General features: G+C 59.0%; 1 protein-coding gene and 1 long non-coding RNA gene across 2 annotated transcripts; one reads left to right on the forward strand and one right to left on the reverse strand.

Moving 5' to 3' along the window:
• Positions 1-3213: 3213 nt before the first annotated feature.
• LOC309860056 lies at positions 3214-6284 on the reverse strand. Its single transcript, XR_014309125.1, has 2 exons — positions 6054-6284; positions 3214-4904 (listed from the first exon to the last, which is right to left on the reverse strand). It is a non-coding gene; the product is annotated as an uncharacterized lncRNA (long non-coding RNA).
• Positions 6285-6354: 70 nt separating this feature from the next.
• CSTB (cystatin B) lies at positions 6355-8421 on the forward strand. The gene is made up of 3 exons (XM_082721369.1): positions 6355-6579; positions 7745-7846; positions 8025-8421. The coding sequence occupies exons 1-3, from the start codon at positions 6514-6516 to the stop codon at positions 8151-8153; spliced, it is 297 nt and encodes a 98-aa protein (XP_082577495.1). The 5' UTR covers positions 6355-6513; the 3' UTR covers positions 8154-8421.
• Positions 8422-12556: the final 4135 nt, after the last annotated feature.

A 12556-nucleotide genomic window follows, 5' to 3' on the forward strand; every position in this document is an offset into this window, starting at 1 on the left:
GCCTCAGAGACACGGGCAGCCGGTTTAGATTCCCAAGTCAGCATGACTGTACGGAAACTGAACGAGAAACCTGACTCATGGCCCAACACCCCACGCATCCTAGGTGCACCTGCTTTGTGAACGAGTGAGCCGAAGGGAAACCATCTTGCCCTAGAGATTCCACAAGATGCAAAAAAAGAGCACATAACCCTGCAAAAACTGTTCATTCTCCAGAGTGTAACTTGGCTCAAAGGAAACTCTCTTTCTGACTTTGATTCTTAGAGTTTGTTCATTTTGCATCAATAGTGGTCTTCCTGCCCCCAAACCACAACAACAACCCGATCAGGAGGAAACATCCCCCAAGCCCCAAAGAGAACCAGTCCTCAAAAAAAGGTGATCTATACTCTTTAAAAGGATCGAGGTCCTGAAAAACAAAAGCTGAGAGATGGACTGCCCAGCCGTGTGGGGGAGGCGGGACCAGAAAGATCACTTTACTGGGACGATGGTGAGTGAGTCAGTCCTGTGGGTCAGCGCGTGTGTTGTAAAGCAAGATTCACTTCTTGCTTCTGTAAACTGCTCTCTGCTCCGTATAGTGCCAACATTTGGGGAAAGTTTGCACAAACTGTGCTATCTTTGGAACCTAAACTTATCTCAGTATAAAAAGTTTTAAGTGCTAGAATAGAAAAGAAAAAAAAAGCCAGCCAGGAGTGTGGGGAATGGGTGTCTTCATCTCGTACACACATCACCCCATCATGTCTGCCCCACAAAGGCGAAGCCGGGTGTGTCTGACGCCCTCACCCAGGACTGCGTCCGGCGCTGACCGGGTGGAGGGCAGCTGTGAACAGCTCACTAGGTACAAATCAGGATCAGAAGTATGCTTATTTACTCCACAAATAATAAGGGCCATCGTATGTCCATACAGTAGCTCATAGAGCCACTTCTCACCCTTGTCCTGCTGTGAAGGCAGAAAAATCCCTGTTTCTGGATCCCGTGTTTCTCCCTCCGCAGACTCTAGGCGAGGACCCTTCCTGCCTCCACAGGCTCCCAGCACGCCTTGGGTACAGGGGGCCTCCCAGCCGCCTCTGCCTGCCCCCCGGCCGCTGAGTCTTCACCTGCTGCCCTCCCTGCGTCGCCCTCTGAGTCTCCCGGTTTTCTGACAAGGGCACCAGCCATTGGATTTAGGCACCCCCCTGCTCCTGTAGTAACCTCTCTTAACTAACGACAGCTGCCAAGACCCTATTTCCAAATTAATGGCTCCTTCCCAGGTTCCAGATGGTCGTGACTTTCAGGAAAACACTATGGGTCCCACTACAGAAGGGGGGAGGAAGGTTACTCCGAGCCTCAGACTCTGCATCCGCCTTTAGCAACCCCTAAAACAGTGCTGCAAGGGAGGTATGATTTTTGCCATCTTGTAGGTGAGCAAAGAGGCTCACAGGTTACACTTCCGCCCCGCGCCTGTAGGGGACAGGGCCAAGGAGACGCCCAGGCTGACCCACGGTGCTCAGGGGTGTGCAAGAGCCCTCCATCCTCACCAGGACCGCTTCTCGGGTGTCCCCCCAGGGCCGTGAGGCTGCTGCCTGCAGACCTTCTCTCCAGACCAAACTCACTCGCTCACAGCACGCACTAGGCTCCTTCCTCATGTTTACGATCTCAATTTCTCATTATAGAAAATTAGGGAAATAAGAAAATTTAGAGGAAGGAACCAGACGTAGCCTCATGGTCCGAAAGAACAAGCTGGCACGTATCTGCTCATTCTCGGCATCAGATTTTCTATTAACGACACACTAATGTATTAATATAACTTATTAATTGCATTCATTACACTATATTGACAGTTTTGAAGCTGCTTTTCAAGAACATACCTAGCATTTTCCCACGATATTATTAACTTCTCAAGAATATGCAGTATTCCAAAATAAGACAACTCTTGTTTTTAAAAACAAAAAGTTGTTTAATAAAACTTTGGAACAATACAGAAAATCACCAGGAGGAGAGTTATGAAATGCCTCTGTCCCACCGTCCGAGGTGGCTATTGGAAACAGCTCAGTGAACACCGCCAGTTCCGGGCCCCTGGGCCCCACTGCGCTCCCGAGAACCTGACTCTCCAGGGAGAGGCTGCACAACGGCAGTTCCAAGAGGCCGCGGGGCGAGCGGACAGCAGGGAAATCGGGAAACGCCCCTCTAGAAGCCCTTCTCCCAAGGCACAGCCTGTTGTCACAGGTGGGGCTGGGATGTGCTTCTGAATTCCAGGATGGAGATTTTTATAAATTTTTTCTGCATCCAAGAATTTTCCTTAATTCCTCGCACTGATTGCTTCAACTGTGGGGGGTTTTTTGGTGATTTATGGAAGTGTAGAAGAATCAAGTATTTACTTAGCGCCTCCTGTGTGACAGGTGCAGGGGCAAGGACCGGACCCCCTGCTGCCCGTCTGCCTGTGGGGGCCGCCGCAAGGACACAGGTTGTCAGCAGACATGGAGAGAACCACTGGGGTGCCCAGGGCAGGGGCATCAGGCGTACCCCGAGAGTCAGCTGCCCCCCACCACCTGAGGATTAGCCTTGCCCCTGACTCTGCTGAGGCTGCTCCACTTAGAAAACCCTTGGCCTGCATTAGTTGACAACAAGGGCCTTTTAAGATTCTATGTCTGTTCCCTCCTTTGACTCATCCCAATTTCTGCAGGTCCCTGCACCCGTCCCAAGGGGCTCAGAGCTTTCTTGGCCGGCGCTGGCTCCCTTCGAGGGCCCGGCTCACAGGTAAAGCCACGGTCCACTCGGTCTGCAGCACCCACAGGTGGCCAGGCCTGGGATGGAGGCAGGATGCTGGCGGGCCCGCGTGGGACACCTGGTTTGGGGGTTTCCTTCACTGTTACTTCCCTCGCTAGTGACGACGGGCCGGTGACCGGGACCGCTTCGCTGTGTGAATCTTCCATCGTTCCTTTCCGTTCTGGTCGCCTTTCCTTTTTTTTTTTTTTTTTTAAGATTTTATTTGTTTATTTGACAGACAGAGATCACAAGTAGGCAGAGAGGCAGGCAGAGAGAGGGGAAAGCCAGGCTCCCTGCTGAGCAGAGAACCTGACGCGGGGCTCGATCCCAGGACCCTGAGACCATGACCTGAGCCAAAGGCAGAGGCTTAACCCACGGAGCCACCCAGGCACTCCTCTTTTCTTTCTTTCTTTCTTTCTTTTTTTTAAGGGTTTCTCGGGCTGGAATTTAATTAGCAACACATTCCAATGACGATTTTATTTTATTTTATTTTATTTATTTATCAGAGAGAGAGAGGGGGAGAGAGCGAGCAAAGGCAGACAGAGAGGCAGCCTGGCAGAGGCAGAGGGAGAAGCAGGCTCCCTGCTGAGCAGAGAGCCCGATGCGGGACTCGATCCCAGGACGCTGGGATCATGACCTGAGCCGAAGGCAGCTGCTTAACCCACTGAGCCACCCAGGCGTCCCAATGATGACGATTTTTTGCATGCAGGAACACAAGCACAGACAGACTAGCCCTGGGAGCAGGTGTGGGTCACCAAAGAGGGAGGAAAGGAGCTGAGCACCTCGCTGCGGAAGAAGGAACGCTGCCACATGGAGAAAAAAGCCCCTTGCCTTTCCCACGCCAAGCAAACCAGACGCGGTAGGGCTGGGGCGTCACAGATGTCAGGCGCAAGTGTTGTCCAAGGTCTTGGCTCTAAGAGACAGGATACTCGGTCTTTTTCTCTGGCTCCAGCAAGATGAGAACCCGCAGCGTGAAGGAAGGAGAGATAATGCCAGCCTTTTGCAGTGCCCTTGGATAGAAAAAGTGAGGCTAATTGTGGGAGAGATTTAAGTTAGTGTACTAATTAGAGATAGCATAATAATAGCACTATAGCTCGCCCTGGGGCTGGGATGCTGTCCCAAACATGTGGCACTGATTAACTCATTTACTCCCTAAAAAAAAAGACGTCAAAAGCTCTGGAAATTGCCTCCCCGCGGAGAAGGCCAGAGAGACATGTCCCGCAGCCAGTCCCATGCCGCACAGCCCGTAGGAGGGAGGTGTGCCTCTGTGCCCAGGATTTGGCCTCCGAGTCTGCTCTGGGGCTGCTTGCGAACATCTGTGTGGTCCCAGAGCTGCCGCAGGAGGAAACCGCGGCTGCAGAAAGCAGGATCAGAGACGGACGCCACGGAGGGTCCGTGGCCACACCATGTACATGGGCCAGAGAACTCTGACCCACAGCCTCTACACGACCATCTGGAAGCCACACCGCGGCCCGAGGGCTGGACCAGTCAGGAGTTGGCCGTGACTGCCCACTTCTCTTCCCCTCCTAACTCGGGACAGCCGTCCCTGAAATCAACCCCACAGGATGCCTGGCTTGTGAGCCCGCCCACAGTCTCCATGGAGCACAGGGCACCTTCCTTCCCTTCCATGACAGAGCTGCCCCCATCCGGGCCTGCTGTGGGTCTCTGCCCGACCCCGGGGATGCCGGGGGCCAGCTTTGTTCACTTTCCTTTGGATTCTCTTTGCTTATTCCCCCGGGCGTAGCCTCCTGTCCGTAAAATTGCAGCGCCTGAGGACTGGGGTCCAGCAGGGAGAGCGCACGTCAGACCCAAGGAGGCATGTGTCATAACATAAAATTTCACTGCGTGAGTTTAAAGGTCTAAATGGCTTTATGAAATGACCTGCTAGTAGACTGGCATCCCCTCCAGCAAGAAGAGAAGAGCTCGGGCAGCTGAACAGAAGGCAGGGATGTTGTTACAGGCGGAAACAGAGCAGGACAATCGGCGAAAGAAAAGATGGTTCCAGGCGAGGTTACCTTTCCTGGGGGGAGGAGCAGGGCTCTGAGCCTGCAGATTCCCTCCTCTTCTTTGGGGGAGAGGGCCCCAGGGACAGGGTACCTCCCTGCGGGCCTCGACAACATCCTCGCCGGCGGTTGGGGCTACACTTGGTAGGGGGGAGCTTGGGACTGGGGAGAGGGTGTGGTTAGGTTAGCGACCACGTCCTGGCTTGGTGACTTGGCCTAAGTGGCTCCATTCCGGGCCCGCTGGTTTTCTTTTTTACACATTGCAAGACGGAGCAAAACCCTCTGGGGAGGACAGAGGGAGGAGGGGAAGGCCAGGGCAGCAGGGCCCACCGAGCTGCAGGCAGAACGGCCTTCCCTTCCCCGCCGCGACAGTCGTTTTCTGACGGGTTGTTTCCCGAGTAGGGAGGCTCTCCGTTTTTATGGAGTCAAACCTGACGCACACGTTCTTGCAGCTGGAATGGGTTGTGGGATCTGCCCTTCCCCACCCCTCAGGGCTCAACCACACCCGACCTCCTCCCGTCCTGAACTCACAAACTGGGCGCAGCCCTCGCAGGTGCCAGAAAATCTTGTCTCCCCACGCACCTGCTCGCTGGGCCCACCAGTAGATAACGGTGGGCCCACTCCTGCCACGTCAGCACCCACTGAGGAGGGGAGGCCAGCATCCAATGAGGGGTGGGCCACGGGTGGCAGGGGTCTGGACCTTTCTAAAAGACCAATCCTGTCTGGACAGCTCCTAGCATGGGCCCTACCCTTGCCCTGAATAAAGTGTGGGACCCTTCCCTTCCCTGGGTGGTGCAGTCTGTCTAATCTTAACCCAAATCCTGTCCCAACCAAGCCCTTTCCAAATGCCCTTGCTCTGACCACTCCTCCCCGAGCCTGGCTGGAAGTATTGGGAGCCATCTCCTGCCCAGCCCCGGACAGATTCGTGTCTGCTCTGTTCGCACACGCCAGCCCTCCCCCGTGCCACTGCGTCACATGCTGGTGACTAACCTCCAGAGTTAGTCAGAGTTGGGAGGGTGGGGGGGAGGGGGACCAGGCCTTGAGGACGTGAGGCTCAGGGTGGCTGAATGCATAGGGGAGTGAGGCCGGGCAGGGCCTGATCCTGGACTCTGGGGTGCTCCGACAGCCTCCTGCCCCGTCCCCTGCTCCTCCAGGTCCTGGCTGGGCCCAGGCTCCTCTCGCCGGCCCCGGGGGCTCTCATCTCGGGTATGGCTCACCACTGGACTGCGGCCCGCTCCCCACCCCACCCCACCCCAGCGCTGCGTCCAGCCCCGCGCAGGGTGACTCCAGACCGACCCCTCCAGAACCTACCCCCACCCCCATGTGGGCCGGACCCCAACTGTCCCCTGCAGTGGGGACACTCCGCCCTGACCCGCAAAGAAGGACGACACCAAAGCTGCCAGTGCGGGGACACCCCTACAGCACGCGACCACTGGTCCCCACACGGTGCGGAGACTGAGGGTCCCCGTGGTCCCCCGCTCGGTGAGCGCCCAAGGGAGACGACAGCGACGGTCCTTCGCGCCTGCGCACCGCCGCCAGCCCTCGGCCCCGCCCTCCTCACCCCGGCCCTTCGCCGTGGCTCCGACCCCGCCCACTTCCCCGCCCACGGCCCCATCACTCCGGCCATCGCCCCGCCTCCGGATCCGCCCCAGTCCCCGCCCCCGGGCCACGTGACGTCCGCCTTCTTTAGCTGAGCCGACACCTGGGCGCGGGTCACTGTCCCGCCCGCCGCGCCTGCCCGCGTCCCGCTCGGCTTCCGTCCGCCGCCAGCATGATGTGCGGGGCGCCCACCGCCTCGCAGCCCGCCACGGCCGAGACCCAGGCCATCGCCGACCAGGTAGGCGGGAGCGCGCGGGGCTCCGGCCGGGGCTGCGGGGTCCGCGGTGCCGGCCGGGGGTCGCCCCCGAGAGCGGCAGGTGCGGGGGCGCGGAGGGGGCGCCCAGCGCGCGGAGATGGCCCGGGACTCCTGGCGGACGCCCCCTCCCCGGGCGCCCCGGCCGGGCTCAGGGGCCTCCGCGTCCGGCCGCCGAGGAGGGCGGTGACTCAGCCCCACGGGACCCGGGAAAATGGGGAATTTGCAGCGACTGCGGGGCGACCCCGCCCGGGCCGCGGCTCCGCGCTCTCCCCCGGCCGCCCGCGCCGGAGGGCCCTGCCCTGCCTCGCCGCTCCTGCTTTTCCCGGACGGAGGAAGTCCTCCCTCGCCCGCGGAGTGCTGGACGTGTGTCAGGCCGCGGGCCCTAATCTGGAGTGGGGCGCTGGGAAGTGACCGGCGGCAGTGGGGTTGCTGCCGGGGGAACTGCGGCGGCCAGCGCGGCTGCTCACGGGCCGCCACGAGGAGAGAGGCCGCGTCCCCCTCCTGCACGTCCCTGCTGGCTCCTTAGCGGGGCACCCCGGGACTGACCGCGCTTCCCAAGACGTGTACCTGCCCCGATGAGGAGCGCCGGCCAGTCCTGGCTTGCGGCCTCCCCCCCCCCCAGTCCCCCGAGGGCTGCTACCTGACCTGGGGGCTCTTGCTCCCTGTGGGCACGAGTGTCCGAGCTGCCCTTCTACAGGCTGGGGCGTGCCTGGCCAGCCACGTAGCGGCATCACCTGTTACCACCCTTGCCAGCAGCCCAGGGCTCTCCTGCCTCCGGTCCACAAGCAGAAGAAGGGGAGGTGGACCCTTCTGTGGGTGTCGCTACCCGCCCCCCAACCCCGCCGCCAGTTTTGTGAGCTGTCTGCAGAGTCCATTCCGTGCAGACCGGGCATGGCACTTGCAGGAAGAAGGGGGCTCCGGGAATTGTTTTCTGCCCCTTAGGGGGAGCTAAGAGTTGAATGTGTGTGGTCCCCCCCACCGGTTCTCCCCCACCCCCCCCACCCCCCGCTGTAAGGAACATGGGGTTACAGAACGTCTGTGACAGGCGGCACAGCAATCAGTGTGTAGCGTCTCGTGAGAAGTAAGCGGGCTGAGCCCCTTGCATGGAGGAAGCCATTACGGCTCCCGGTTCTGTGCCCTCCCCAAGGTGAAGGCCCAGCTGGAAGAGCGGGAAAACAAGAAGTTCACTACCTTTAAGGCCGTGGAGTTCAGGAGCCAAGTGGTCGCTGGCAGGAACTACTTCATCAAGGTGAGTGTCACCTCCTGGGGCGGGTGGCCGGGAGGCTGGGACCCGGGAAGCTGATGACCTGCAGGGATCTGTCCCCCTACCCTGTCCAGGGCCTTAGGCAGGCTGGCCCAGCAGGGACACGTGGGGCCACAGGTCCTGGCTGTCCCTCACTCACCTCCCCCCACTCCCGTCTCTCCAGGTTCAAGTTGACGATGAGGAGTTTGTGCACCTTCGAGTATTTCAGAGTCTCCCGCACGAAAACAAGCCCTTGGCCTTGTCCAGCTATCAGACCAACAAGGCCAAGCATGACGAGCTGGCGTATTTCTAGCTCCCACGCCGAGTGGGGCCCGTCCATGTGTTTCTGTCCGCTGTGAACACATCTGGGATCAAAAGCAAATGTCGTTTCTCCATGGGGCCACTTGGGGGGCGGGGGGGGTGGGTATCACGCACCTCTCTTGTGTCCCTGCCTTTCGTCCCTGCCTTTGTCTCTTCTTCCCTTTTGGTGGGAGAGACAGAACACTGTCACTGATCTTAATTACTTTCAAAGACGGCTTATATTCTCTTTAAATACATATTTTTAAATCTTCATGAATTTACTCCCTTGTTGGGGTGTTTTCTTGGAGCTGAAACCATAATCCTATACAGGAGCATCGAGCGGTGAAGGGACGTGTTTCCGTGGTCGTTCGCTAGCCCCAAGCCTGCTGTGGCACAGGGAGCCCCTCCTGGGTCACAGGCCAGCTGGAGCTCGCCGGACACCCCTTCCTGCTGCAGAGCCGAGCCCAAGGGTGGTTACCCAAGATCACAGCAAGTGGGCAGAGGACTCAGGATTCTGGGAGACCGTGTTCGAACCACAGCTCCCACACTCATGCCTCAACTCCATGCAGTCCCCCATAAAATGAAAGGATTTGGGTAGATCTGGATCCAGAACATTAGCTCTAGGGCACCTGGACACGTTCACACGCTGCCTTCCGCTCTCGCAGAAACACAGATGTGTGTGCAAGAGGCGGTAACCTTCCGGGTAACGCAGGTGGGCGTGCAGGACTGTTGGTTGGCCTCGCTGCGCCCCGGGCCAGCTGCAGAGTCTCTCGAGCTCAGTGTGCCAAGCCCTGGGCCGCAGCACGTCTCGGGTCCTCCAGAGGGTCCCTGCTGTCAGGGACATCGGTCCTGTGCTCGGTAGGCTCTCTGTCCGTGTTTCGTAACTAAAGGCCACAGCATGACCATGTCTGGGAGAAGAAGGGAGGGTGTGGTGTCTTGTGTGGCTCAGGTCGTGGCAGAAAATCATCCTTGAGGGTTCAGCTTGGTCTCAGATTCCCAAACCTCTTTGTGTCTGTGGTGTGGGGGGGCTTCTGGGGTCTGGATCTTGGAGGGTCGCAGAGTGGGCAGACAGCTCCAATGCTTTTAAGAAGAAAGCCCTAAAGTGAGCCGTGTGTCCTAGTCTCTGTCTGTCCTGGATCTGGAAGAATGGGAAGCTTCCCTAACAGGCTCTTATTCTCGACCATCAAGCCATTTTGCCCTGAAATAAAGATTGAGCGTATTTCGTAACTCAGCTTGGGGCGGTACTCGACGTGCTGGGTGGAGCTCCTCCAGCTGGCCCCCGGCCCCTCACTGTGGGGCCAGCATGGGGCTCCTGTCCGTGTCTCCCTACGGCAGGACTTTCCTGCAGTTGTGCCCCTCACCCACCAGGTAGCCCTTCGTGCCAGGCTGGTGATGCCCCCCCAACCACGGCCCCTCGCTGAGCTCCCCTCCATCACCCCTGGGAGTGCTCCAGGACCAAGAAGCCCACGAAAGGGACCTGGCCCACGGCTGAGCGTCACAGACCCCGCGCTCAGCTTCCCCAGGTGGGAACGAGCCCCCCAGGCCAGCAGGTGGGCCGCCTTCCCAGCTGCCCAGGAGCTTCCTCTCCTCACCCAGAATTCTTGCTGAATGTCACTTTTCCCGAAGCCTGACCTTGCACCCCGCTGGGCTGCACAGGTCAGCACACTCAGCCAGGCCTAGTTCTGCCCCTCCAGGGGCCCCTGGATTCCTCACCAGCTCAGAGGTACCTAACTGCGCCCAGGACACGGTGCCGGCGGAAACCACAGTCAGCTGACTTAGATCAGATGCACGCTGGCCTAGAGATAGAGGAGCCAGTACCGGATGTCACTTGGGCAATGGACACAGTCCTTGGTGCCGCTTGCCTGTCGCCACCAGGTGGGTGTCTAGGAGACTCTCCCTGAGCTGCTTGGAAGTGGAATTCACATGTTTTCTGTCCTTGCGAAAGCAGGCACGTGGCTCGAGCAGACAAGGGCTAGACAAGGAGAATTCTAGAGGAGTGTGTGAATTCCTCTACAGTCGGGTCTGGACACGGGCTTTTAATCTAGGACTCCAATTCAAACTTGGAGAATAGATTTGTAACCTATTAAGGGGTAATACTACTAATGCATAAAGAACTCTTAAAAGTGGGGAGAAAAGGGGGTACCTGTGTGACTCAGTGGATTAAGCTTCTGCCTTTGGCTCAGGTTATGATCTCAGGGTCCTGGGATCGAGTCCGGCATCGGGCTCTCTGCTCAGTGGGGAGCCTGCTGCCCCCCCACCCCCTCCTGCCTCTCTGCCTACTTGTGATCTCTGTCAAATAAATTAAAAGAAAAAAAAAAAAGTGAGGAGAAAGGGATGAAAAATCCTATTGTAAAATAATCAAAGACCGGAACACAATCACAACAATTAGAATGTCCATGTAGCAGTTTTTTTGTTTTTTTTTTAAGATTTATTTGAGAGCGAGCGAGCGAGCCAGCCCACAAAAAGAGAGAAAGACAGCAGCAGGCTTCCCACTGAGCAGGGAGCCCCGTGTGGGGCTCGATCCCAGGATCCGGGGATCATGACCCGAGCTGAAGACAGAGGCTTCACACCTGAGCCCCCAGGCACCCTCCATGTGACCGTCTTCAGGAGAGAAGAATGAAGTGGAACCGGGCTCAGGGTGCCTCTGTCCTGCTCCCCTGAGAAACGTCCAGAAGCTTGTGGACAGCCCCACCCACCACCCCCGCGAGGTGGGTGCAGCCCCTGTGCGGGGACTGGTGACCTCTCGGGACTACACAGGCACACGTCCTTGCAGCTCCCACTGCACAGTGACCACAAGCAGAGTTGCCAGTGGCTGACACCTGGGAGGTGGTTGACAAGTGACCAGAAGATGGAGGAGCAGGACCCTCACCTGGTTCAGGGCTTCCTGCCACTGTACCGAATCCCGCTCACCTCTGCAGGCCCTGGGCCTCCCTCCTGTCCATCCTGACCCACCCTGGCCTCCGCTGTGTCAGCTCTGGCAGCGTCCAAAGCCGTGGGACCCGCGCCTCCAGAGCCCAGGGTGTCCGCCCCCCTGGGAGATGGACTTTGACCGGTTGGAGCCAATGGGAGAAGGGAGACTTGGAAGCCTAGCGGGCAGCCCGGCCACACACCCCCCCCCCATCTTCTCTCCCTCTCCCTGCCTTGTCCCTTTTCCTGTCTCACCTGCCAGCCCGGGACGGCACCCCCTTCGGACTACCGTAGCTCAAGGGTGGGGCCTAGGCTCTTCTCCAGGAACCCGGAACCCAGTCGGGAAAGCTCCAGGGTGGGGCCTGGACTCGAGGCAGGTCTTCCCACCCCCCATGGGTAGCCAGCACCAGGAATCCTCTCGGTGGCAGAGGTTTCCCAGCTGTGAGCGGTCTTCTGCTAGACCTTCCGTGCAGAGCCTCAGAGAGACGGGTGACTGGGTGAAGACCCAGGTAACCTCGCCCCTGTCTCTTTCATAGGACGTGGAGGGTTGACCTGGGTCCCACCGAGGATGGGCCCGAACCTGTGGATGTTAACTTACTTGGCAAGGGGACGTTCCAGGTGTGATTAAGCTAAGGGTCTTGAGTTGAAGCGGTGACCCTGGGCTCTCTGGGGGGCCCGATGTCACCTCAGAGTCCTTAGAAGAGGAGGCAGGGGTCCGAGTCAGACTAGAGGGGCCATACTGCGGGCTATGATGTGGGGGGCACGCGCCAGGAGTGCAGGCCCGTCTGGAAGCTGGAAACAGCAGAGGGTAGATTCTCCCCAGAGCCTCCAGGAGGAAGCAGCTGGGCCCACCTAGCTCGACCTGTCCCCTCCCTGCCCCCAGCACGGTGCATGCGCCCGCGTCACTGTAAACCACGGCAGCCACACACAGTCGTCCACTAGGAGGGCCTTGGGGGCCGGTGAAGGGGCTTGGGAGAGTCCGCAGTAGGTTTGAGGTGAAGCGTGAGGCTTTTCGGACACCAAGCGATTCCCATGTCCGGTCTGGCCCTCCTGTGCCTCTCTGGCAGGCAGGAGCCTGGTGCTCCCGGAGACCGCCTGCGGACTTACTCGTGAAGGTGTGGGTGAATCAGGGCGGGAGCACCGTACCTGCCTGGCCAGTGTGACCAGCGCCTGCCCCTTGCAGGGCTGAAGGACCCAGGAGAGGCGGTGACAGGGATCAGTGGCTCAAGCCGGTTCTCAGACTCTGGCCTGGAGGGACTGGGGAACGGGAACCTCACCCTCTCCGGCACCTCTGCCTTTCGGCAGAGCTCACAGGCCAGCCCCCAGGGCACAGCGCACATGGGAGAGGGGACCTGGGGACCTGGGCCTCGGCTGGCGGGTCAGGTCCGGCAGGCCCATTTCTTGGGCGGGGGGTCCTGTTCAGTCCGTGGCCTGTACGAGGCCAAGCAGCTTCCGGTACTTAACCGGGAGCTCCCGAGGGGAACAGAGATCACTGGACGGCAGGACCAT

This window comes from Mustela nivalis, assembly GCF_964662115.1.
Source record: "Mustela nivalis genome assembly, chromosome: 1".
Taxonomy (NCBI): domain Eukaryota; kingdom Metazoa; phylum Chordata; class Mammalia; order Carnivora; family Mustelidae; genus Mustela; species Mustela nivalis.

Coding starts and splice junctions, on each gene's coding strand:
- CSTB (XM_082721369.1), top strand. CDS start 6,514: ATGATGTGCGGGGCGCCCACCGCCTCGCAGCCCGCCACGGCCGAGACC. Junction 6,580..7,744: donor CCCAGGCCATCGCCGACCAG/GTAGGCGGGAGC, acceptor GCCCTCCCCAAG/GTGAAGGCCCAGCTGGAAGA. Junction 7,847..8,024: donor GCAGGAACTACTTCATCAAG/GTGAGTGTCACC, acceptor CCGTCTCTCCAG/GTTCAAGTTGACGATGAGGA.